The 27,735-nt window shown below is 40.1% G+C and overlaps 1 protein-coding gene across 2 annotated transcripts; it reads left to right on the top strand.

The window, feature by feature from the left end:
- The first annotated feature begins 50 nt into the window (after window positions 1-50).
- LOC145445760 (G-protein coupled receptor GRL101-like) lies at window positions 51-27,463 on the top strand. Of its 2 annotated transcripts, XM_080323890.1 has the most exons (11): window positions 51-492; window positions 2,877-2,937; window positions 3,122-3,220; window positions 3,654-3,783; window positions 18,765-18,913; window positions 18,976-19,157; window positions 20,693-20,818; window positions 22,399-22,509; window positions 22,566-22,784; window positions 23,906-24,060; window positions 24,949-27,463. In XM_080323890.1, the coding sequence occupies exons 5-11, from the start codon at window positions 18,779-18,781 to the stop codon at window positions 25,191-25,193; spliced, it is 1,173 nt and encodes a 390-aa protein (XP_080180016.1). In that variant the 5' UTR covers window positions 51-492; window positions 2,877-2,937; window positions 3,122-3,220; window positions 3,654-3,783; window positions 18,765-18,778; the 3' UTR covers window positions 25,194-27,463. The 2 variants fall into 2 exon arrangements, with proteins under 2 accessions (XP_080180016.1, XP_080180026.1); XM_080323900.1 differs by lacking the exon at window positions 51-492 and having other exon boundaries at window positions 2,092-3,220.
- Window positions 27,464-27,735: the final 272 nt, after the last annotated feature.

The following is a 27,735-nucleotide window of genomic DNA, read 5'->3' as shown; positions in this document are numbered from 1 at the left end:
CCATTGGACCTTCCGGGTGGGGACCGTTGATACGTTTGAGCAACAAATTTTAAACGTTTATAAATAATTTTTGAAAAGGAGGATATCCATGTAAATGTCCGCGATCGTTAGAGCTTGTATCAAAGTGTTCGGACAGCAAAAAATCTGCTATTCTCGGCTGAAAATTTGAGGGCCAGAGATCATTTTGCAATTTTTGATCCATCGGTACCACATCCCCCAATCTTATGGAACGTTTTGTTGAGGCTGAGTGCTCTGATAAGATGTTAAAGTATTCCTACTCACATATTGTAAGGCAGAATATACTGCAATGCTTGATATATAAAGAGAGTCATCGAAAACGAGTCAGCTTTGCCAGTACTCGATACCAATCAATCTACTTTCCAATTACAGGTTGAAAAAAGTTGGATTCAATTCGTCCCGTCGATGGATTGTTTGCGCTGCCACGGTGGTGACTGAGTTTAAACTTAACTTTAATTTAAACTGCTATCTTAAGTAAGTACGGAAATCTCACGACTTTTCACAACGAAAAAGCTATTACCAGACTCATTGGCCACGAAGTCTATACGACAAGATCTTTTCTTCAATCCTTCGTATAATATTTGTTGTGTATTTGTATGTTTAATTGGATCACGGCGCATGATCGTTGTCCAATGCTCTTGAGAGAGAGAGAGAGAGAACGAGAGAGAGATAGAGAGAAAAAGAGAGAGAGAGAGAGAGAGAATCTTTATTCGTATACATTTTATATCAACAATACCTTGGCCGAAAAGGACTGCCCTTATGTTGACCGAAAACCACGAAGTCCAATTGTCCATAGGTAATATTTCCCAGTGGAGAAACACCAATCGGGAATCGGGTGCGTCTTTTTAGTACGCTTTGGCGATTTCAATATCTTATCACATAGCAGATGGTAGGTCACGAAATAACGACATGTAACGAAGTAATTACACCAACGGGCCCGCCCGAATATTTCCAAGACAGTTCCTCACTCAGCTCTAGCGGTAAAACTGAGTAGGCCACTACGTGGGCTGAGAGAGGTTAAAACATAGAGTTCAGCTCTAGCGGTAAAGCTAAGTAGGCCACTACGTGGATGAGATAGGTTAAAAAATATAGCAATATATATGCAATTACTAATATTATTGACCGATTGAATCATGAATCATGAAAAAATTATGCGCTTCGCGCGATTAGTGCATAAACGTTGCCAATTAGTGTATACAAGACATCTCGTGCATCTCGATGGGGATGATCTGTGGGCGAAGCCCCCAGAAGCTTGGTTTAGAACTCTATGGGGGATCCAAGACCAACGTTTGGGGGGGTGACGACGGGTTGTTTCGGCCATTCCAAATACATTTTAATGTATTGATAGAAAAACGTGGATAGGGGTTTAAAGACACTTTAAAATGTATCACGTTTAATATTGTTTCAAAATATGACGGCAAATATGTATATTTTTGGGTAATTAACCGTCACTTTGTCATTCCCCAATATCAACACATCCACTAAGCACCAATCCGTATAATTCCCTGCTCCCAATTTAGAAATAAAGTCAATGCGCTGGATATTCTAAAATATCTGACTCCGCCCGCCAACATATTTCCGCTTCTCATTTGACCCGCGGAGAAAAATAATTGCCCACCCCTGTCTTGAACGATGGACTTATTTATTTATAGCTATCAGCTATTACTATACTAGCCGACTATATACGCACCAATAACGCTAGCGAATTAGTATTATGAAAAATCTATTTCTATCTATTACATCCGTGTGTGATCTTTGTTCTTGTTATTACGACTATAAATTTTTGTCTTTCCATTAGCTCGCGTGATCGGTTTTTTGACGGAGCTGTTGGGGAGGGTGCCTTGAAAATTTTGAGCGTGAATGATTATTCTTCCATGGTTATTGTTCATACCGCAAGGTTACGTTCATTATCCACGATGGTCTCGCGCGTAACCATCAGACTACATGATACTAGTAATATTTTTTGTTAACATTTTTTGGTAATATTTTGTTTGAGACATCATCAAGTAATGATTGTCGCTTCTCTGATGAAATTGGATGTCGCTCAGTCGTAGGATCACAGTTGATCTCAATTAGCATTTCTTCGCAGACGCAATATATTTAGTTGCGAGTTGCGGGTGAACCGTGGGTGGGGCTGAGATTGCAAAGATATGTCATTTGGGCGCCTCGACATATCATTATTGGATGCTTCGCTTTAGACCGAAATGCAGCGGCCATTTTGGGCTGATGGGTTTATCGCCATTTTCTTTTTAGCACCACACTTCGCGAAGCCGCATGTTGGCTGAAAATTAATATCTGGCGGAGTGCCTTAATGCGGAAGTGTCGGGTGCCCAAATGTCGATGCCTAAAGCTCCTGCACCCATACAAGCACATGTCTAGACCAAGCTATCCCAGTGGTCTCGAGCTATACTAATAATATACCGTTAATCCATACTTTCAAGTGCCCTTAGTCTTTTACTGTAACAAATATGAGTATTTTTTCGGAGGGGTTACCATGGCAGAAGCAAGAAATCCAGAAAAAATTCAGATTAAAAAAATCTGCCCAAAATTAATCTTAACTTTATTTTGGTTTACGAATCGATGTAAGCCGCCCTTCGACTTTTGATTGTAAAATTGCATGAAATTATTTATATTCGAAAACGTTTTGATTCTGGCTCGTGTAAATTTTACAAAAGTGTCCAAGGTCCCAGAATACTCTCTCGTGAGTCGCGGACCCCAAACGGACGTCGGACACAATAAGTTCCAGAATCACTGATATAAATTCTATTAGTGTAAAGACACCCGAAAAGTCTTCCATGGCGTTCCAAACAATATATTTCTGACAGTATGTGTTCAATTGAGCCATGAATTTTCTACAGGTACCGTTGTATCAGTGTATCCTATCACGAGGTGTTGACGAAAAGAAGCAGAGAAAGTCAGGTACATCCATGCTAGCGTTGAATTGAATGGTAATACTCCTGTTATAAGCAGCTTATCCATGAAGAAAATGCCAGTGAATAATTTACTGTTACTCATTAGCATACTTCGCCATTCGAGAGTACGATATAACTGGTACAAATTCCCTTGGTGTTGATATAGAACTTCAGATGTATATACATTTTAGAAAAATAGTTCTTTGGAAAGTTCAAGTAAAGTCACAAGAAATTGCACTTATTTCTCGTGCGATAGTACTCACAATGGAGCATACATTCAGGAAAAAGCGGTAAGCATTTGAAGTATATCATTTATCCGTTTCCCATAATTATAGATCGCTCAAGTCAAACATCAGAATACACTGTTGATTTTGCAAAGTGCTATATCCGTACAAATACAGCATCTATAAATATAATATAACAAAGGAAGATATTTATTGCAAATCATATAATTTCCTATTTTATTTCCATTACCTACACCATGGATCTCGTGACTCAATGTTGCAATTTTATTGACGTTTTTCTGTGCAGTAATGCAAAATCAGCATATTTGACACTTCGGGAATAATAACAAACGGAGTAGAACCACAATGACAGACTTATTACCTTATACGTCAATCCGGGTACACGAAACTGATATATTTAAACCAATGACTATGGAACGCATCAGTCGCGTCCAATAAGGATTTTTTACTTTGGTAAGTCGAATCTCTCGATTTCTAGGTTTGCGACGGCAGCAAGGATTGTTTGTCCGGAGTAGACGAATGCCAGCCTGGCTGTATAGTCAGTGCATTTTCAGATGAACGGTCTCTGATTACTAACAAAGGTGTCCTTCTGTTGGTGTGGATATTTAGTAAGTTGCGTAATCTAGGGTTACCATATTTTAAGATCCGACAAAGAGGACACTTTTTCAAATATCAATAATAGACATAAAAATTGTAAATTTATACAGATTATTCTGACAGTCAACTTAACGCGTCGGTACCTTTGTCAACTTCGACGACAGCTCCAGAAAAAAAAGATTGACACGTGTACTTTGTTGGGAGTATAACTATGGCCGCCTTTGTGTGGTCGCCTAACGATGAAAACAAAATTAAGAGGGCGGATTGCGAAACAAAGATGACATTTGGGCGTACTCCTAGGACATTTTAGTTTTATTGAAAGAAGAGCACAAATCCTGTTTGTATAGTCTAGATCAGAGGTCTCAAACACGCGGGCCGCATGCGGCCCACCAGATCATTTTGTGCGGCCCGCGTCGGCATTTTGGATTTTTAAGTATTCGACAATATTTACTGCCGCATATCTTTTTTAGATTTGAAAACATAAAATTCGCTCTATAACTAGTCCAAAATACTGAAACTATACTCATCAAACTTTACTATCACATCCCTTGCAAAAGTTACCATGCGGTGGAAGATCAGCTATATACGTCACGTTACCTGTTTATGATGATAGGACTTGACCCGTTGATAGTAATTCGTGACTGAAAATTGTGATTTGTTTTTGGACGCGACGTTTTGTAGAATTACTCGAACTCGTACTGAATGGGTGATAAAATAAGAATGACTAGAGTTGAGTCGGATCAAACGTTACTATCAGAGAAGGACTTGTGACTCGGAAAGTCGTGACTTGGTACAACCACAGACGCAACAAACTACCAAACTGTTCTGGGAAATAGTAATATAGCGAAACGCCGTTGCGGAGCGTATTGAGCTATTTAAGTTGGTCGGTATGGCAACCATTGGCATTCTGTCCCCCCTTAATGTGTAGTTCAGTGGTTCTTAACCTTGCCTCCAGCGCCCCCCCCCCAGGGGCGCTTGCGATTTTGAAGGGGGCGGAAACGCTCAGGGGGCGATATGGGGGGGCGCTGGGCTCAGGGGGGGCGATATGGGGGCGCTGAAGAAAATGGCTTCCCAGTAGACGATGTAGTAGTATGACATATCCTTAATGAGTATTCAAAACAAATTAACATTCCACAAAACATGTCGAATCCCGAAATTTTTGGTAACGCTACGCGACGATGTCTGCTTCATATGTTTTCATAAATGTAATGAGTTATTATAATTAATGTAGAACGAATCCATCCAATTTCCCGTTAAAACACTGCCGTCACGCTTGCCAGGGTTATTTTCAACAAGTTGTTTCGAATTAGGTATTATATCCCGCAGCGCGCAGCGTGTGAAAATCGAAGAAGGAGTCACTGTAGATCACTTTTGAGAGTGAGAGCCCTTGTACATGAAATATGGTTTGAAGCTTTTTGCACGAAATGAATAACTAAACATACTTGTATTTGAGAGCTACAAAATTAAATCGTCAGAATATTTCTTCATCGTAGGATGTTACTATCTAATGATGTGGTTCACAACCTCACATGAACGTTATATAATACGAGGTGCTTTGTTCGGAATACATTCATGTTAAAATTACTAACTGGGTACAGTACTAAATTCTATGTGAGCAGATATATGCATCCCATTCTCAGTTGACTTACTTATAGTTACACAAAGCACTAAGACAAAATCCAATACCATTAATTTCCACATATTGTCAATCGCAGATGTGAATTCGGGATGGTTCGAACCACAGGGTATGAGACCGTAACCAATTGTTGTTAGAACAACCTTGATTTGACCCTGAATATACCACACACAAAGATTATATGGTTTATTATAGTCGAATGGTTTTCGAGGGCGATTAAAGCGCGCAATATTTCCAATACTCAAAAAGACCTACTGGACTTTGACCTCTTATCAGGACCGAAACTGCTACAACCCAAACCCACAATCGGTGAGCTCGAAGGGTGCCCTTAATTATTTCGGGGAATGAACATAAATTGAACATGTTTTGACGATTTCGCCACGCAAGAATACATACATACAGACATAATTACAGAAAATAGAAATAGGCATTTTGGCGTCGGCCATTACCACGCCGCGATGCACGAAGACATATGAAGTTCCGGTCAGTATGGGACTCCGAGAAGTGTGTCAAAAATATCGTCAGCGAGAAAACCTTAACCGAAGAGGATTGCCCTTATGTTGAACGTAAACTTCGATGTGTATAAATCTAATTGCCCATAGGTGCTTAAATCGTTCGTGCGGTATTATCATCAATCTGCACCCCACATGACAAATAACACTCATCAGAGAAAATTATTTGCCGGTGAAGAAATACCAATTTTGAATCATGTGCTAACATTAGTTTAGTGCGTTTCAATATCTTTTCACTATGTAGCGGAAAAGAGGTAACAAAATAACAACATGTAACGAATTAATTGTACTTGTCGACGTCGCGCCCGAATATGTTCAATTATTAATTACGTGGCCTTCATTTTCCAATACAACAGCTTACTCAGCACTACTGGTAATCTGATTACGTGGGCTGAGAAGATAAAAGTTTATAGCGACATATATATGCAATTACCACCTATTTCATTCATGCAATATAGAAAATTCTGGCGCCCCAGGCCACACAAACTTTGCTGACCATCGAAATCACGCGACGGGCTCCTTGGGGGCGAAGCCCTCAGAAGTTCGGTTTATCACGCTATGGGCGCGCAAGATAATCGTTTTTAGTTGGCTGACGAAGTGCTGTTACGACCCTTCCTCTTACCCATTGTCCTCATTATAGTCCTTACAATATGAGGTGGGGGGCGCTGGAGCACGATAATTTTTGAAAGGGGGCGCTGGAGGAAAAAAGTTTAAGAACCACTGGTGTAGTTAAGTTATTTTCTGCGAGTAACGTAGCGGTGGCCTACGCTCCATTGCACCACACCAATGGATTCGTCGGCGACTAGACATTTCTATGCTATGGTACATTAATCTGTCGGCAGTTGTTATTGATCTGTAATTCTAACGCTGATATAATTTTACTTTGTTATTGACATGATCAATAGCCTAGTTATCAGGAGTACGCCCGCAACGCGGATTAGGATGTATTGCTCCAATGCTCTGATATCAGGTCAATCTTTGTTCAATTCTTATATAATGTACCAATAATTGTGGCACGTCAAATGTCCGCTAGCTGCCAAATTATAACGCGACAACTTTTACGATGTCATGCGATGCATTTGTACTCTCGCATGGGGTCTATAACTACTTCTTTGACAGACTATGTCAAATGCAACAACAAATTTATTCAAATATTTGAAAATGTGATATTTTTCGTACCAGGCGTGAATTCACAATAGTAAGGGTCGATTGCACAGATGTCGATTAATTCCTAATCGCCGATTAAACGTCAGTAATCGGCTGGCTTCCGTGGCACAGATGCCGATCTGCCACTAATCGGTGAATTTTAATTGGGCAAATGTTATCCGCCGAGCGAGGTGTCTAGAAAGTTAATCGGCTGTGTGCTTCGCGTTGACTGCGGTCTGGGCTGGCTACAGGTACACTAGTATTTGGTATTGAGATGGTGTTAACTGGATGCTCTGACGTGCAGCTGCGGTATTAGCTGAAAACATTGTACTCAGACACTACTACAACTGTTGGCGCATATTATGGGCGTGGACCTACCACAGTCGATAGTACCTTATGCTATGATTACCGGTATGACATTTTTTTACAGACTGTACTGTACTCTGTACAGAATTCGATAGTATACTTGGGAATTAAAATACAAGGACGAAAAATTGCAACAGACAGGAAAAGTTTAGAATAATTGAATTGATGGAAGAATATATCGAAACCAAAGAAGACAAAAAGACTGACGGCAAAACAAAAAGATGCGGCCTTAGATGTAATTAGTAAGAAATATGCTGCTATGAATACTGGTCCTGCGCGTGCAGCCGTACAACTGGCCAATTCCAGAATGTATTGAAAAATTTGAAACGAAAAGCAAGAAAGTTATATGCATCACGACGCGTCAAACGGGCCGAAACTGGCCCACCTCCAGTTGACGAACTCCTTCGAAAAGGTTTTCGATAGGTAATTTTACTGACAATTCTTTAAAATTCGCAGTAAGAGATCATTGTTTCCATCTGTGTTTATCGTGACTCTCTGCGTGCTTCATACTCACGTTTTAACGCTCGTTTTGAACTGAATAGACAAATTTTGATGATCATGAGAAACATGGATTTATTTATTGTCTTTTTGTAATTCCCAACAAACTAACCATATCCAGAGACTGCTGCACGTCATCAGCTATACGAAAACGACACATGGGGAACACTGCTCAGCAAATTCCTAATCTGAACCTCCCCTTGATCAATCTGCAATTGATTTTTATAGCACTGGTATATTTATTATAACTTTTCAGACCTTATTCCATCTCAAATTGAATGTTTGAAACATTGGTATGACTACGATTGCGTTTAGGACATAAACTTTTTTAATATGTTACAACCAAGGACAGAGGAACTTGCATCCACTTGCAACAGTCTGGCTTTGCTACTGTGCAGGTGCCTGAGCAGTATCGTTGGCCATATTATTGTTAGGCTTGCAACTTGACTTGAAGATTTGACTTCGAGTCAGGATTTCTCATGCCGTATGTCATATTGAAGCAGTGACTCGAGTCAAATCCATTCATCCTATTCCAACTCGAGTCAAGTCATGATTTTAGTCATCCATCCTTCCTATGTTTCGTGAGGTTAAGATAAACCGTGAAAAAATAACTTGAAAGTAACTTTTCTAATGTATTTCTAACTAAAAATTTTAAATAAAATGTTTATTCAGATGCATATTCCGAAGATTCAGTTTGCACCTTCATCATCGACGAGGATGTGAACAGTCTGAACACAGAGGCTGGTTCTTCATGTCACAACAGCGATGGTAAGTTGAGGTACTAATTTGAAATCCATATGAATCGTGTTGGTAGTAACATACATAGCCACACGAATACTTCAAATAGAACATTGCGGGTTGTTTTGATCGACATTAACATTGCTCTATTGAATCAATACAACTGTTGTTAACCCTAGTTTTCTTGCAGCAAATGAAATTGCTGCCCTTTTTGTTGTTGATGGCGATGTGACGCTTCCTTCAGTTCCCTCGACAGACTTCAGGATGGAACACCAGACCGGTAAGTGTTAGCATACAATGATGGTGATGCAACCCACAGGTTATTCATTACTACATTCAGATATGCAAGATGAAACAGAGAACACAAAAAGCTCAACCCCAATTGTCTCGAAAAAGAGAGCCAGGTGTGTTGATGAAAAAAATCATATTTTAACTATAATGTTGGTGATCAAAATGTGGTGTTCAGAAATGAGCGTCCTGGAAATGGCAAAGGAGCAGCATGATATCAGAATGAAATATTTTGAATTACAGATGCATGTCAAGTACCAGAAACTGAAAATGGAAAAAGAACTGCAAAATTGAGAAAATACAGCAAAGAATCGAAATAGCACAAAAACCAGACTTGGACAACTACTAGTTAATTGGCTGTATAATTAGAATAGTAAGTGCAAAATGCCAGTAATATAATTCTAACTTCATTTCTGGTTTTGCTGAAAATTCTACAGTAGAACTCTACAATAGTAAGCGAGTTGTGCAGATTCAATTTCCAAATTTTCACATATTCAGTAATCCCTATTCTAATTTAATTGAAAAATAACTACTGTCTATAACTCTATTCTAATTTGGAAAAATATGCAGCCATAATTATCATTATAGTCTAATTTTGAAAAGCTGATTTTCTAGTTGTCCAATTCTGACTACAGCATAGGCTACTGGATCTCGTAATAAAAATAATTGATGAGGAATTGAATGTGTGGTTATTGGTGTTCAAACACGAGATGAAATACTCAAGGCATTCCAGAGAAGTGATTTTGAACAATCTGTCTGCGCTGAAGTCGTGCTCGGTTGTGCCGTCACGTTATCGGTGTCGTAAACTCCAGGGTATATTCCAATGGATTTGCTCTGTCTTTGACCAATCTTCTTAGCTCTTTAACATCTGGAGGGTAGCAAGAACATTGAGATATGGATCCATTGTTATTCTCAGTCGATATTGCACTATATTAATATAGCTCTCTATAAAACAGGTTGTATTGAATTTTATGGTTGACCAAATTCTTCATAAACTGAAGTGAGGTTTGGCTGTCAACAAACAAGATTACTCAACTGGGTAACAGCAGATAACTTTGCATTGCAAAATTACAACATAAATGCATTACTGTTTGTACAGCACATTGCACAACAGTTAGATCCTTGCAATGGCTGAAATTTACTCCGACACTCCTGCAGAGCCAATTGTCATTGGTATGGAGAAATCAAAATCGTATGCAAATGTGTGTGTATGAACTCAATTTGTATATCTTCACATTGGTGAAGCGGCTAATGCGCCAATAAACGAAAAATAAAATTCTATCTGAAAATTATCTATCTCGTTCTAGATATCCCAGAGTAATGAGATAAATGTCCTGCAATATACGAAATTTGTAGTAGAGTTTCTGGCATAGCAATACCGGTATAAGACGATGATTTTGGTACGCTATCCCTACAATACCTCTTTTCATAACCTCAAAACGTTTGTTCTGACGCGTTCTGGCGTTCATAACCTTACACTGTGAAGTAGCAACAGTTTAGTTAGCTGCTATACGCACATGACATCGACTAAACATACGTATCCACGAAGAGCGCATCTCTCCCTTATGACGACACAGTTCATATCGCCACCGACCGAAAACAGCTGATTGCTATCGTACGTCATTTGCGTCGATTTGCGTCAGTAATCCGCGATAAGATAACTCACAGGCGAATCCGTATCTGTACCACGGAGTCACCAGGTGACCTTGCTCGCTGATTAGATTATCGCCGATTAAGGCAATCGGTGATTACTTTTCAATCGGCATCTGTGCAATCCACCCTAAATCACATTTCACGACGAGTGCGGGATGCCAGACTGCAAGGTCCCTTAAAATAAGCGCTATACTTGAAAATAAATCGTATACCCCTATTTTGGTGCTGCGGCCCGCGGCGCCATCAAAAACTATGAAATTGGCCCGCGACTGCATTCGAGTTTGAGACCTCTGGTCTAGATCAGTGGTTCTCAACCGCCGGTCCGCGACGACATTCCTGCCGGTCCGCGAGGAATATTACAATTTTATACTTTAATTTCAAGATGCAATGTTGAAGGCTTGTCCTTTGATAAAATAAATAAAACATCTAATTTTAAACTGATTCAAAACTTCGTGAGGTAACATTAGGGCTAGAAACGTGTTCGATCTGACTTAAAGTACAAGACGTTTCATTTGACGACATGCGAGCGACAAATACAGAATAGATACGAGCTCACTCATCGCTAAGCAGCGCAGTTTGATCATTGGTTTTCGATTCATTTATTATGTGCAGGACCGTAACTGGGGCCCCCCAAACCGCCCAATTTGGAGAGGGGCCGATCTTGAAAAGGGCCCAAAATTATTTCGCAAATGAATATAAATCATAGCGTTTTATTTGAAACTTTTTCCAACATTTTTCAATTTCTTTTCGGGCTTTGCACGATTTAGTGTCCCTAAATGTCTTGCTTATTAGGTGCCCTTCTCCGAGAAATACGCATGATTTATTGGCATTTCAGCGTCAGCCATTGCCGCACCACGACGTATCCACACATAATGAAGTTTAGGTTAACATATGCGACTCCGAAATTTGGGCCTAAAATTCGACCGCGAGAAAAGCGCTTCAATCGTGAATGATCGAAAATTGTCGCCATTGTCGCGATAAGCTACATACACTCTTTGCTTACGCTGAGTAGAATGGATGTGATTACAAGTACAGGTGAAAACATCCACCCAAGTGTAGGGTCTTGGGGCGAAGCCCCCGGAAGTTTAGCTTATCGCCCTGTGGGGGCCCCAAGATCAACGTTTTTGGGGGTGGGCTGACGAAGTGCTTTTTCGGCCCGGATTTGCGGATGGCCGGCATAGGCGCCGAACCTGGGCATGCAAGGCATGCCAGGCATACCTAGACACTTTTTTAGGCATGCGGCATGCCTAGAATTCGGTTTGGCATGAATCGGCATAAACCCCGATTGTGTTATTTAGAACGAATCGCAATGTATTTCCGTTTACGACGTTACCTGCTACCGCTTATGTGAGCGAGGTAACCCGTTGCGCGCGGCCAATTAGCTATAAGCGCGTTGCCAATTAACGAGATTTGTCTGTGCACAATGTAACGCGACGCGATCTCCCGCTGAGATGATCGCGAAATTGTGTCATTATAGAAATTAAACATGGAACGGCAACGACCGATTTTGCAGCTTCGTTCCGCTTCGCAGAGGCTGGAGAGGAGAATTGTTTTGCGTAAGCGACTGTAGGATTTCTGGCAATCCAAAAGCTATCTTCCCGAGCGCAGAAATTATTGAATCTGGCCTTGATCGAAAGCTACTGTTGCACTGATTCCGAAAATATAAATTTAAATAATGATCAGGCACTGATCCACCTAGAATCTGTCCTCCAAGTCTGAAATATCGGCATTGTTCAGAACAATCGGGTAACCGCAACACAATGACCATAACAATGACCCTTTGCGACTCTCCGATTGTTCGAACAATGCCGATATTTCGACTTGGAGGACGGATTCTAGGTGGATCAGTGCCTGATCATTATTTTACTTTATATTTTCGGAATCGGTGCAGCAGTGGCTTTCGATCAAGACCATATTCAATAATTTCTGTGCTCGGGAAGATAGCTTTTGGATTGCCAGAAATCCTACAGTCGCTTACGCAAAACCACTCTCCACTCCAGCCTCGGCGAAGCGGAACGAAGCTGCAAAATCGGTCGTTGCCGTTCCATGTTTAATTTCTATAGTGTCATCGATTGCCGTGCGCTCGGCAATCATCGCCTGGGACGCTTGCCTGCTTTATCTCGTCTCCGACAAGCCTAGTTTCACTCGCTTGAGCATGATGAACAATCACATCAGCAGTAGGCCCGGTGCCATCGCTGCCTGCACTGTCGCATCTGCATTGGCGGACACGATATTATCGCTTGCCTACACAATCGCATCTGCAACAGGCCTGGTACGAAAGATATCATCGCTGGCCAACTATCGCGTCTAGAGCCGAGCATGCGTTGGCTCCCATCTCTCGAGCCTAGCATGCGTTAGCTCCAATCTTTCGATGGCTTGGTGACAGACAGACAGATTCTTTATTCGTACGATGAGAGTTCACGCAAATATGTAAAAAAGACAATCACAGCGATACGACCACATCAAGATGTGTAGTCATCAAGTCAGCTGTAGTCAAGGCATAACGATAGTACATTTATATCATGCAACTGTCGGTCAGTAACACTTCAACAAAAGATTAAACAACAAAACGCAAACGCAAAACAGTGGTAGTAGAGAAATAAATAAATAAAACTGAACACTAGTTCAAAATAAATACTAGACCGTACTCTCAGGTCTCAATATGTAGAAATGAGCTGAGACTTAAAATTCCGACAGAATGATGCAAATGACAAACCTCTGTGCTCTATTGATAAGGAGTTCCAAATCCTTGGACCAGCAAAAGTTAAGGATCTCTGGCATACACTAGCGGCTAAATTCTGTATAAAGATATTTCCAGCTGTGGCGGATCTAGTTCCGTGAGAGTGGACACCGGCAGATGGCGTAAAGATGCGGCTAAGAGCAGAATGGAATTCACCATGGTGATACCGGTACATGGTCTTAGCAATTTCATAAGTGCAGAGGTCGCGCACTTTCAATATTCCTAGCGATTTATATCTTGGAGAAAGACGATCGTATCGGCCCATGCCACTTACCAAACGGATAGCCCTATTTTGGAGAACTGCGATGTGATTCAAGTAGGTATCGTAGGTTAACCCCCAAAAGATGATTCCATAGTCGAGGTGAGAGTGGAAAAGTGAAAAATAAATGTCTCTTAGTACAGATCTAGGGAGAATATGTCGCAAGCGAGCTATAATACCTACTGCCTGCGCTAATTTGCTGGCAAGAGCTGCTAGTTGTGGCTTCCAACTCAAATCTTTATCAATACATAGTCCCAAATATTTGACATTAGGGACTGTTGATAGTTCATCTTTGTCGATGGTCAAAAATGGAGAAGGTAACAAGATCTTAGGTCTGACATTGATAAGAAGGACTTGAGTTTTTGTTGCATTGATATTCAATTTATTGAGGCTCATCCAATGACAGATATTTTTCATCTCAATATTGACTGAGTCTTGTAGAATACTCAAATTTTGGTCAGATTTATATAGGCAAGTGTCATCAGCAAATAAAGTAGTTGAGAATTTAGATGCACCTGGTAAATCGTTTATGTAAATGATAAAGAAGAGGGGGCCAAGAGCTGAACCTTGAGGAACACCGCAAGTAATTTCGCTTAGCTCAGATTTCGTACATTGGTCACCAACAAATTGTTTGCGGCAATTTAGATGTGACTTGAATAAGGCTAGCGGTGTCCCTCTAACCCCATTATACCATAGTTTATTCAGAAGTATTGAATGATCTACCGTATCAAATGCTTTTTTCAAGTCAAGAAATACGGAGCAACCGACCTCATTAGATATAATTGTTGATTGGTACTTGAGCAGTAAATCTAGAATGGCATGTTGAGTATTGTGATGAGTTCGAAAGCCGAATTGATTGGGCCATAATCTGGTTTGAAGAAATTCAGAGAGCCTTGAGTGTAGAAGCTTTTCGAAAAGTATAGCTAAGCAAGATAAGACTGATATTGGTCGATAATTATTCATTGACATTCTGTTTCCTTTTTTGTGAACAGGAACTACTCTGGCTACTTTAAGAGCTTCGGGAAAGATTCCTAAAGCCATGGATTGATTGTAGAGATGAGCCAATATTGAAGAAATTGCTGGGAAAACTGCCTTTAATATTTGCACAGATAGCCTATCATGACCCTCTGCTTTATTATTTTTCATGTTGGCGACTATTATGCTAATCTCTCCTATGTTGGTGGGACTCAAGAATATACTGTTAGTACTACTACGTGGTGTACTTTGATAGTGTTTTGGGGGGAGATTAGGGCAATCAGATGCAAGTGTTGGCCCAATAGAGGTGACAATGCCGTTAGGTGTTTGTTGGTTAGCGATTGTAATTAAAGAGCGACATCGCTGACCTGAATGACATCGAATGTCCGCAGACATGTGCGATTGTGAGTGCGCTGTGCATGCGTAAGTGAATTCCGCTATTACCTAAACATAACCATCAGAAGATGTGTGTCAACTGTCAAGGCTTGAGTTGTAACAGACGAGAAAGGTTTGAACAGCCTGAAATCGGTGCCATTGTAGAACAGATTCCATAACAACTCTGACATTTTGCCTTGCGCAAATCGTCGCCGAGGTTACGTAATACGCGTTGATAAGCGGCGTATTTAACAGTGTTGGGATGACTCGAGTCATGACTTGACTCGAGTCAGACTCGAGTCAGCCTCGAGTCAACTTTTTCGTATGACTTGACTTGACTCGAGTCACTTTGAAAAAATGACTTGACTTGACTTGACTCGGCGCTTCAGAAATGCGGATTGACTCGAGACTCGGAGAAAAATTTACGAGTCAATTTCAAGTCATCAAGTAAACGGTGTCGATTAAATCTCTGTATCATTTTTATGTTCGGATTATTCGCGATACGCATGTGTCACTTGTGAGAGCAACCAGTCATTCACTGATTGTACCTTTCAGTGCCCCCCCTTGTTACATCACAAATAAATTGACCGAAAACGAACTGATGACAGCTTACGTTTATGTGAAATCAGAAGTATAATCTAATAGCAAACGTATCTCTGTTTCTTAGACGGCTTACATCGCGCAGTGCCCATGCACCTTATCCGACCTCCTTGTATGAATTGAATGGAACGAATGTAGTTTATGCGTTTATATTCTCACGGATGTGTAGATGGGTAGTGTATTATACCATATCAATAATGTTTCAACTTCTCGACGCTTCGTATTCGATCCTCTATTTTGCCTCAAGTATTTTATTAGCTGCTCTACGTCTGCGTGAGCGATACAACGCCCTTTGGCATGTATATTAGACTTTGTACTCGTAATTAATGCAAGATATATGACCAATACACAGGCCGTGTTATTTTTGGCATTTCAGGAGCCAGATGCCAAAACTGCCAAAAATAAAAATTTGAAAATGCCAAAAATAAGCAATTTTTGGCATATGCCAAAAATAACACGGCCTGCCAAATAGTGTATTTTGTTCATGGTGTTGTGTTAACAGGACCGCGTTACAAGCGAGAATAGCGTTTGTGAAAGGCAGGTTTCTTAATCTGGGCCCAGCGCACCCAGTAGGGGTGAAAGCATGGTGTCCTAAATGGTGTGGGCACAGCGAGATTGGACGGCTGACTGCATTTGGTTTACGTCATACTTTCCATTTGTGCAAAGGCAGTTTCACGACCATTTTTGACCGGCTCGTCTAGCGCTAAATTTGATAAAACGGGTATTAATGAGAAGCTGCCGCAGTACTGATTATTAAAATATAAATTATATTCTGCTCATGGCACTTGAACCCCCAAAATCAACCACAATTTTTGCATTGTGATCGAGTTGAACATTGTGACGCAACAAACTGTCTGGCTATTTCTGAGCTGCATAGTCCCGTTTTGCCAGACAGTCTTGTTGCGTCAATGTTCTTAAACAAGCTAACCTTCCCAGGACTCTTCCATGCGAGTTGGTAATATTAAAGCCACCTGAAGTGACAAAAGTCCTCCGAAAATATATCGGTAGACTGAAGGAGAAATGATAGTCGGGCTACTTAATAGAATGTGTTGAGAGACAACACATGAAACTCCTGGAAAAGGATCGGGAAGAAAATTCTTTCCGCGATGAGATCGATGGCACTGGCGAAGTGATCTCTTATCATGATGCATGGAAGCCGGTTCGGCCCTCCGAAGATTTTGAAGCTCTGAAAACCTGTTGTGGATGACTGGCAACATTCTTTCCCTCAACGGCTACTGTTGAAGCCGATATTTCCTAGATTGGCTGGGCGAGAAATGAATTTAGGAGAAACTTAGCTGACCTGAGTTTGGAAGCACTGTTACAGTGCAAACGATTTAAGTCTATTCAACAGCTGTAACAATCAGCTGTTGAGCGTGTTTGTTAGGCTTTCCTTTCTTTCTTTTTTGCTTATGGGCACCGATTCCGATGGATACTGCACATTTTGTGGTTTCGTTTGATATTATTAACCTATGAAATCGTTAGGTTTTTTCTTCTTCTTATTGTTTGTTGGCACTGATTATACGTGGATGCTGCACATTTTGTGGTGTCTTTTGACAAACTAGCCCAAATAAAGCGTTTTTGTGACTAATTCGAGGCTAAAACTATCTATTTAAAGGACGATGCCAAAACTGCCAAAAATAAAAATAAAAAAATGCCAAAAATAAGTTATTTTTGGCAGATTTGGCATATGCCAAAAATAACACGGCCTGCCAATACACCTGTCTCTCACAAATCTAGCAAAATGTAATGACTTTGAATCATCACTCATACTTCGAAAAACCAATTTGACTTGAATTGTGACTTGACTCGTGACTTGACTTGACTTGACTTGACTTGACTCGACTTGACTCGAGTCACCTCCAAAAAACGAGTGACTTGACTTGACTCGAGTCACCTTCGAAAATCGATTGACTTGACTTGACTCGAGTCAAAATGTGCAATGACTCGAAATGACTCGTGACTCGAAGGTAGTGACTTGATCCCAACACTGGTATTTAATTGTTCGCTAGCGATCAGGGACTCGCTAATTGACAGCGCTTCCGGACTCGTTGACAAGCTTATAATACGCGCAAGTTTGTTAACACGAAGATATTGCATAATCGGCATTTATGCAGGCACTTAACCCTCATGAATTGATGCTATATTATCCCTAATTATCAATTCCGTCGGATCATGACGTCATTCCTTTGTGACGTCATCGAACTCGCATGCCTAAGGAAAATTAGCGTTCGGCGCCTATGATGGCCGGTATAGCTGCTGTAATGTGTTTTCTTGCGGCACGCACTGTATTCGCAGTTGCCGGAGTAGCCTGCGTCTGGTGGCAGTGGGCAATGAGCAAGGTAGCATGACAAGGTGCTTGGTTCGACTCCGATACGCTTCTTCTCTCGATATTGTCGATCGGTATTGAGTTGGCGTGGCCGTTTAAACCCACGGCCTTTGGCGCGAAAGACTGTAAACGACTCTCAGTGGTAGCACGTTTATCTGGACAAGGCAATTTTACCTCGACTTGGCAGACTCACTACCATAAAATCACATGGATGCCATCATTAATATTATTAAATACGATCAAAACCCTCCAAATGTCACTCTCTAGCATTATATAGGCTAATTTCCAAAAACGGTTGCATACTTTACATTTTGGCTTCAATTCAATTTTGACAGTTCACCGGTCCGCCAGACATTTTTTGAAATTTTACCGGTCCGCGAGGCGAATAAGGTTGAGAACCACTGGTCTAGATATCGAATCGCAAATATGTGTTACATATTAAGATCTAACCTGTATATTAAAATGACTGAAGGCGAATAGTTGTGTTCATGAATTAGTTCAAAGTCATCATCATTCATCACTATGTCCGACTTGAGTCCACTTCTTTTATTCACTTTATTACTAAGGGCCTCATTGTTTTAATGCATTTTGCAATCTTATATATTTCGAAAATTTCGTGTTATTGAATTTTATCCATAGCCTTTCTTTAAATAATGATACATTGGTATATTTATGTTACCGATTGCTTGTTCAATATCCAAAAGTCACCTTATAAAAGCAGTCGAAAACTTCGCTATAGGCCTACAGAATATTTGAACTGGCTTAAAAAACTAGTGAAATTACAGGGATTCTTCAATATTTGGAGGCGATGCAATAGTTCAATAGACAATTTCCACTGTGCTGATGAGAGTAATTTAAGTGTAAACTTGTTGTTACACAGGCATCTTTGCTATCATGGGATGTACTTTTGTAGTTGTATCGACACTACATGACATCATGAAATCTGAGGGACGTGCAGGCAAGTCATCGCGCAAAAACATCAACAAGCTCCTCATACTCAGTCTATCGATTTCTGACTTACTCGTTGGGGTAATGAATCGCATGCGAATGTTGAGTGCTGACGTCTTTCTCATTCTCACTAACAACTACAGGTATACACCGTTTCCATTTGCATCAAAGCCGTTCAAGTGGAGGGGAGTTACTGCAATGTTGACATAGATTGGAGATCGAGCACCACTTGTTCTATGTTGGGCGCTCTGTTGATCATTGGGTCCGAACAATCGGTTCTGACTATGGTTTTAATAACAGTGTACCGTCTCCATGCTGTCATGAGGTAAGTATGGATATAGATTGACTAGGGACGGGCAACACACGGCCAGCGACGTGACTTTGTGTTAGGGATGGTGTGAACGTGAGGTTCACGTTCGCGTTCTGTGTGTGAACCTCGGAAATTTAGAGGTTCGCGTTCACAACAGAACCTTGGTAGGTTCTGCACTGTGAACCTTTTGGTAAATTGTAATTTTCACTCCATTATAAGATCGTTGGCTCAAATTTATGGCATTTCAACTGCGGGTCACTCCATGAATGGTGCTGGCAGCATAAAAAATCAACACTAAACGAGCATGCACCATGCACCTCTACAACCTTAAAAGTTTTACTTGCTTTGTTGCAAAAATTTTCTCGGAATATCCGGCTTTGCGTTTGTGAATATTTAGTGACTCTCTGCTGTGAGCTTGACCCGCAATCACACAACATCACGAGCGATATACGTAGTCAGCGAATGTTGCTTATTCAACCAATCAATGACATTGATATCGTCTTCTGATGTAAAAAATCGAACGGGCGTACAGGGTCAATCTTGACTTCATATCTTTACTGTATCAATAAAACCAAATCCGTGCGGTTAAGGTGCTTGTTACTGCTGCATAACTTGTTGTTTGTGGTATCGGTAGCTAGTATAGAAACCCATTGTACACTCTGCTCAATATCAATGTAGCAATACTCAGACTCCGAACACATTGTCCGGTCTGGCTATAAGACCGTTAAGGCGTAAGCTTATATTCCTTGGTAAGTCCTCGTCGAAATTATTATATCCTTTGATTACCGCGGTTGATACATTTAGCGACGTTTAAAACGCCGATATGTACTTCAGCATTGTGGCATTATGTGGGCCGAGTCTTCGCTAGGTATCGTGTAGATTAATCTAGGGCATAGACTATCACTTCATTGAAAGATAGGGTTGGAATTAGCAATATGACGTCACGTGACGTCACGAGGTTCACGTTCGTGTTCACACAGAACCTTTCAAAAAGGTTCACGTTCACACGAACCTGAACCTTTCAGAGGTTCACACCATCCCTACTTTGTGTGGCCTACAGACAGTTTCCGGTCGTACATGATAATGCGGACCTATTGCCGCAGCCTTCCGCAATTCTCGACTATAATTGCTTACTACGTAAAATAATAGTGCATGGCTGTAGGTTATTCTTTCTATTTTTCGGACACAAATGTTAGTTCAAGTTTCAAGTTTATTCATAAAATTTCATCATTTCAAACATCATAAGACTGCGATACCATGAAAGATAGGAAGGTCCGGAAACGACTTGGAGTAGTCTTTGTGGTCAGACACCCATCTGGGCCTATGCAATGTTAATAGTGATTGTTAGTTATTCCTTCCTTAGTCCTTAGTTTCCCTTGTTTCCGACATGCATTCTGAATTCAAAGATCAAAATCCATTCAACAACGGTATTTCAGGATATCTCCTGCTCATTTTACCCCCTTCCTCTCTCTGTTGTCACTTGTCCTCCGGTTCCGTGGACTCTGTTAGCATGTTCTTCCATAGATCTGATTAGTTTTCGTTGATTTCAGACCCATGTCAAGGCCGAAATTCAAGACAGCAGGAATTTCCCTCATGGTATCCTGGACGGTCTCTATACTATTTGGATTGATACCGTTGATCCCTTCCAACGAGGATTACTTTTTGAAATTTATATCGTGAGTAAATAGCTTTAATAATTTTACGGTGTTGGGTCAGGTTATGTTGAGATTGAATAAATATGGAAACTCTATACAAATGTCCCAAGTTTATATTCGCGAAAACAACATAGAGACTTGATCCAATGTAGTTTACAACCAATGCAACCAATGAAACTAGAAAGACATAGATTATAAGGATGGTTACCATGTTTGATCGCAACCTCGGCGAAACAACGGGTAAAGTAAATATCAAACGTGGAATCGACACCGGTATGCACTCTTGCGACATATTTGTGTTACCACTCGCACTGGGAATTGTAAAAACATCAAAAATAAACCATAAGAATAACAAACCGCCGGGTTTTCTGATATGCTTCATTTTCCGTACAATGCACTGATAGTTAGTTGATTTAGTTTTATGAATCATATCTGATCAAAAATTGTTATTCAATCCATAATATGCGCTTTGGATTACAGCGAGAGTCAGTGAACACTAGGGTTACCATACGTCGTCTTTTAAAAGGTTCTGTCCTCTTTTTTGAATTTTCTGAAAGTTTCCTCGGAGGACGCCCAAACGTCCTCTTTTTTAGATTTTGTTCACTGTTTTGAGAATTCCGTTTAAATATGGAGAAAATTCGAGTCAGGTACAGTAAATCAGCATTGAAGTAACGCTGCGGCGGCTATTTTGGGCGCTGGACCCGAAAATTTACCTTTTTTTTTATTCCTATTCAGTCAACCGACCACGATTGGGTGAAGATTTACCAATTTTTCTGGATTTTCCTCCGGTATTTCGGGTCTAAAAATTTTGAAAAAGTCTCCTCTTTTGAGATTTACAAAACATGGTAACCCTAGTAAACACGATTTTCGATACTACATCCACTGCAAACTGATAGTTATGCGCGCAGCTTGAGGTCGTGACAGAAATGACAGGAAATATTTGAGTTACAGTACTGTAGATGAACATTCCTGCTCAATACACGCAAAGGTCATTTGCAACATCACGAAAAAACAGGATTTGTTAGAGCTTTAAAGAAAATTGAAATTGAATAAGCACAGTCTCGTGACCAGTAGTGTATCAGTACACCGTAGCCATAGTGTGAAGAATTTTGAAAAAATGTAGGTCTTTCCTTTCCGAAGAACTCACGCACGGGCATGACTACGGTTGCATTTAAAACAAAAATCAATTTTAAACAACATTTTTTTTAAAAGTAATGACGTCACGAAAATTCAATTGTGACGTTATAATGGATTGATATTGCCAATTGAAAATTATAGGGTAATTATAGCTCCTTTGACGAAATATCTGTACTATTGCTGTTGAACAGACTATTTTGAGGGTTCCAACCATCCCATATCGTATTCGTCGGTACATCGGGTGGTAATCGGCCGTTGGCTTATACAACATATTTTTGAGAAGTATTTAGACCATTAGGGCATAATTTTACCACTTAAAAATAACAAAATTTTCCAAAAGGCTTTTGTTTATAACACAAAGTGCTTTAAAACACCGTTTGTTTTAAATGCAACCCTAGACATGATAAAGTTCAAATTGGATATAATTTATGCACTCGAACAATGACTATGCTAATTATTTCCAGATTTAATGACACTTCGATTTTCAAAACTAAGGTCAATCAGACCGATCAGAAGCGCATCATTACCTGGCTCAGTTTAATGAAGAATTTCACAACCGAAGATAATGTTACCAAGTGAGGCCATACTGATTAGTGCAAAACGTGTGAAATTGAAGATATTGACTCAACAGCACTGGGTGGGGAACGTTGAGGAGACTTGTCGCAAAAATCAATCCAAGTAACCCGATAACGACGACCCATGAATTCGGATACTATTCCAGTCACACAGTTTGCCTTCCCACGTTATTTCCTGACCGCAAAGACAAGGCATGGATGTACTCGTTCATTCTTCTGGTAACCAATTTTCTGGCGTTCGTATTCATGCTCGTCTGCTACGTGAAGTTATACAGGTGAGAGATATAAGTTCACAACAAAGCATTCGGTGCTGGTATATTTTAGGATGCGTCTTATGGAAATCACTTGTTTTTACGCAAAATTTCGAAAATCACGTGGTGGAATATGTAAGATATTTGAGCAATTGAACTCAGTTTGAAGACCGTTGCCCAATTTGTACTTATCAAACCAACAAAATGACATTCATCGCGAAAACGCTTGTAATTTCGCTTATGATATAGATTCATTTCATCATGTTCTTTAGCAGTCATTTCAACTTGCCTATATCGATAAACTTGCGTATGCCATGCGTATAATATTATGCGACAACCAACCCATGCACCAGGGGCAATATATTGAGCATTGATATTGTGACCAAGTGCCTAGTACTGATTACGGTCGATGTTACCTGGCTGGACGAAGACAAATCACGAACCTTCTTATCTGATTGCGCAAAGTAGGGGTCGCGAACCTTTTCCGCTAGAGTAGTCGTATTGGCCAAATATTATCAATTGTATTTCCTAAAGAACGATATGTCAATCACCTTTGGCGTGACAATTAGGGATTCGTGACTTGATGGTGCAAGGAAATCGAAATTGAAGTTAATGTTAACTCAGTCTCACGTCCAGGATCCATGATGTCTTATATTCACCACGTCTGATTTTGGAGCATTGATTGTATTTTATTGTCGTGCCGACAAATTATCTCTTACATTGTATGCCATATTTAGGCCTTTTTCAATCGTGGTGCATTTCATCATACGTAGTCATTGGCTGCGTTGCAAAAGATTACCACATGATAAGCATTTACTGAATATAAATAACAACAATGTAATGCCTTGTATACTGTGCAGCAAAATTTGCTGCGCATGTATCAAATATCACCCTTGAAAAATTTTACTAGAAAAAAACGTCAAGAAAAATACCACGACTTTTCATTAGCGCGAATAATTTAAAACTGTATATATATAAAACTATATATATCTGATACGATCATTGAACCGTATTTTTCTCGCGAATCATACTTTCTCGACCCCGTCCAAAGGGCTACGTCAACGACAAAGATCTCTGAAGACAAGTTTTGCATTTTCGAAATTCTACAGTGTAGAAGGTCTATCACACTTGTAGTTCTTTCACAGAAAGGCGAGCAGTACAAAGGCTCTCGAATCAGCAAAATCTCGCGACCAAAGGAGCAAGCAAAGCGCTACTATGCAACGCAAGCTCACCAGGATCCTCGTGTCCGATTTTCTTTGCTGGATGCCTGTATGCATTATGGGTTTCTTGAAGCTGGCAGGTACATGATTGCGAATTGAGAAACAAATTTAAACTCTCTACTATCATAAGTGGGTAGGTACCTAGCAATGATTCTCAACAGTTGCTCTAAGAGTCAGGGCAATATTATCAGGGGACATTGTTCTTAGTCTCATACGTCGGACCGGCAAATGTCATCAAATATTCAAGTTTAATGACGTATTTGGTTTTGGTGATGGGAATTGCTACAGAGAATCAACACAGACTAATATAATGGACTTACAAAGTCATCTGCAGCATCGAGTAGCGTCACTTGTGCGTGACTTGCGGGATGCTTGAGGTTACTTGGAGACGAGCCAAACACAGGATCTATAATAGCGGGTATCAATCCAATGCATTTGACGCACTGCTTCCGCACCGGGTCCCCATAACGTATACAAGGACTGTGGATATTGACTTCGTTGCCTGCAATGCACGTGATGATAACCTATAGGAGTTTATCAATAGTCACCAAGGTTCATTGATCCTACCTCCCAAACACACATACAATCGACTTTACATCAAGATGCAGTGTTAATCACTTCCTGCACCCAGCGAAGTCCGGCGGGCTTAGAATGATAATTGCCTTGGCATATCTTACTGTAATGGCATCAGTAAAATGATTAGCGTCTTTCGAAACTATTACTGCAATGTTACGCATTGACTACATAAGATGGAATGAAGAGGGATATTCCTGTTCCTCGTTCCTGAATGGGGGTTGGAGATATTCCATCCAAATCGCCTTTGAATGTGACAGTGTTACATACAATTGCAGAGTAGCAAATCGAAGCGATATTAACTATATGTTAAACAAGCATGTACAGAATCTAATGGTGAAGGGATATCGTGTTCAATTACCATTTATATTTGCGTTTACAATATTTAATTTTAGGTATTAATATCCCGGACGACGCCTATCTGCCAACCGGTTTACTCATCCTCCCGATTAACAGCGCTCTCAATCCATTTCTCTACTCCAATCTTCCTGATCGTCTGTTAGCTCAGAAAAGCAAATTAGTCCGTTGGTTACGGAGCTCAATTCCGCCCCACCGGAAATCAATGAAAATGAACGTGATCGAGATGGACACTTCGAAAAGAGTCGGCCTGGACGGTGGAAATTTGAAATTGCATTGCTAATTTTAGGAGCAGAAAAATGCCTTGGATATTGCCATATATCATTAGTTAACATTTGGGATGACGTTTCTAAAATATTATCTATACGTTGGTGTTGAGCGTGCATGTAATCAGTTTTTTATTGACGTATAAGACTTTGGACGGTTTTGGACGTTGTTATGAATATAACTTTATGCTAATAGTATCGGTCTTTTTTCCGCCCCTTGCGTTTTTATCATTTCAAAATCCTCATTATATAGCCTGAATGAGTGAAGTGTGATTTCGACAAGAAACACTTATTAAATTAGTAATGTGCTAAGCAAAAAGTATTCGATTGCTTGCAACCCTCTTACCGATTTTCAAGGATGTGTTTATCGGATATTTTCACCAATACTTTCAAGGCAACATCAGCAACGAACCCCTGAAATATTTTCAAGATAGAGGCTTGCGTCATATAAATTTGCTTTTGCTATACGCCCCTAATCATCAAAGATGGTCGGCTACTTACGAGCAAAACTGCTTCACGAGTTTTTGTATCCTGAGTCAAGCCACAGCCTAATGATATATGACACGATTAGACATATGTCGAACGTTGCTACTCATCAATTGGCATTAACTACTTATATTATCAACTTTTGGTTGACTACTTTGCTCCATTATTAGTAGTAACAAATTTCTTTCGCATATGAATTTGTAATAGTACTGCATTTACGTATTCATCCAAAAAAATTGGAATGCTACTGACTTTCACTTAATGATTGTCGGGGGGTTCGAAATTGCATGTGAACAAGAGCAAAATAAATCGCCGGACGAACATATTCACTCTACGTTTCATTTTTGATGATTTCTAACGAATATGTAATAACCACCTTACTTTTTATTTGAAACTCAGTCCTCATTTTACGGCGGCTGTATATTACAACTTAACCGGGATAATAATGTATTCAATGTATTGATTCATATTGCATGCTATTTTATATAAGAATCATAATAAACGGACTTTTGATGTAAAAATATTTCGTCTGGTATTTCATTGCATCACAAGTGTAACCTGCCTATTTCATGACAGTGGTAGGCTACCACAGAGTCTTCGATTACTGAAACGTACCAACATCGAGTCGGGACGCGACAAAAGCCGCTATAATACAGTTATCAGGGCAAGTTTTGCAACTTTTTTTTACAGCTTCCGGCAGCTTCCTAAATACTCGTAAGATATGTAGAATACTGTTTTAAGCTGTTTGAAGAAATCTTATAGTGCAACTTTTTGCAACTTTTGTCCATTTTTTTCATGCATCTCTCTGTAACATTTTGCAACTTTTTCGATTTTTCATGAAAGTATTTTCGGTTTTTGTGAAATACACGGCCAAATTCGACTGAAACACCGTAAATCATCATCGAAGTACGGGTATTTTGGGAGCTGAGCCGGTAAATTGACCTTTTTTTAGTCAACCGAGCAAAATGCGGTCTTTTAGTGCAACTTTTGCAACTTTTGTCAAAAATAAATAAATAAATGCAACTTTCCGCGGATTTAACTGCAACAAAACTTGCCCTAGTTATCACGAATAGAAACATAGTACAGTTCCAATACGGGTAGAACAGGGACGGGCAACTTCTCCAGTCGTTTTTACGGTTTTTTATTCACCTATACAAGGATTAGGAGTATTTAAAACAGATTTTAAGTTTGAAGCATAGAAACCAAAACAGTATTCAATGAATTTTTTAATGTAATGTATTTCAATAGCTGCTCAACTCAATGAGACATCTGTGGTCGATCAAAGTGATAAACATGTTCTTTGAACTTGTATACTGCATGTCACACACAAAGAAAACAAACAACCAAAGAATAACCAAAAAACACTATTTATTGTGTCCGAAGAAAAAAATGAGTAGCCTACAGTCACCATAATTTGACGTGGTGAGCTATTAGTAGAGACTTGCGGCAGATTGTGACCGCAGGCCGTATGTTGCGCGCCCCTGGTACAATGTATATATACGAATGAGGACATGGGATTTTTCCCAATTTCACCAATATATAAATTCATTACAAATGAGCACAGGTGTAAACGCCGGTAATGAAATCCTTTTCGTGTTGACAAACTTACGCGTAAGCCCCACTCTCGCACTCTACTCACACATACTCGCTTAAATAACCTGCAGTCACAATCATTTGACGTAAAAAGCTACTAGTGGGGGATTGCGGGAGACCGTGGCTCCAGGCCACATTATTACGACCGAAAACTATCCGTGGGCCGCTCACAATCATTTCGCGGGCCGTATGTTGCCCGTCCCTGGGGTAGAAGATGGATAATAATGGACTAGTAGTAATGGTTCAGGGTGTATCTTCGCAACGAACGTCAAACGACTATAGATGTGGGATTTGACGAAATAAATTCAGTCACCGAGATACAGGAGCTGTTTCGCCTTATTCGCCCAGTTTTTATTTCCATTTTCAAAAGACTTGATGCCAACACATCCCAAACTAATTTCTTTCTTACCATATATAGAACGTGAAAGAAGGCATATTTTACAATAAAGCTATTGAGGATAAATTGATGCAATATCAAAA

This window comes from Botryllus schlosseri, chromosome 1 (genome assembly GCF_051294905.1).
Source record: "Botryllus schlosseri isolate E-star chromosome 1, Bs_hap1, whole genome shotgun sequence".
In the NCBI taxonomy this organism is placed as follows: Eukaryota; Metazoa; Chordata; class Ascidiacea; order Stolidobranchia; family Styelidae; genus Botryllus; species Botryllus schlosseri.
The sequence above is the reverse complement of the archived record's forward strand: the minus strand, read 5'-3'. Positions and strand labels throughout refer to the sequence as shown.

Coding starts and splice junctions, on each gene's coding strand:
- LOC145445760 (XM_080323890.1), top strand. CDS start 18,779: ATGGGATGTACTTTTGTAGTTGTATCGACACTACATGACATCATGAAA. Junction 18,914..18,975: donor TTTCTGACTTACTCGTTGGG/GTAATGAATCGC, acceptor TAACAACTACAG/GTATACACCGTTTCCATTTG. Junction 24,061..24,948: donor GGGTTTCTTGAAGCTGGCAG/GTACATGATTGC, acceptor ATTTAATTTTAG/GTATTAATATCCCGGACGAC.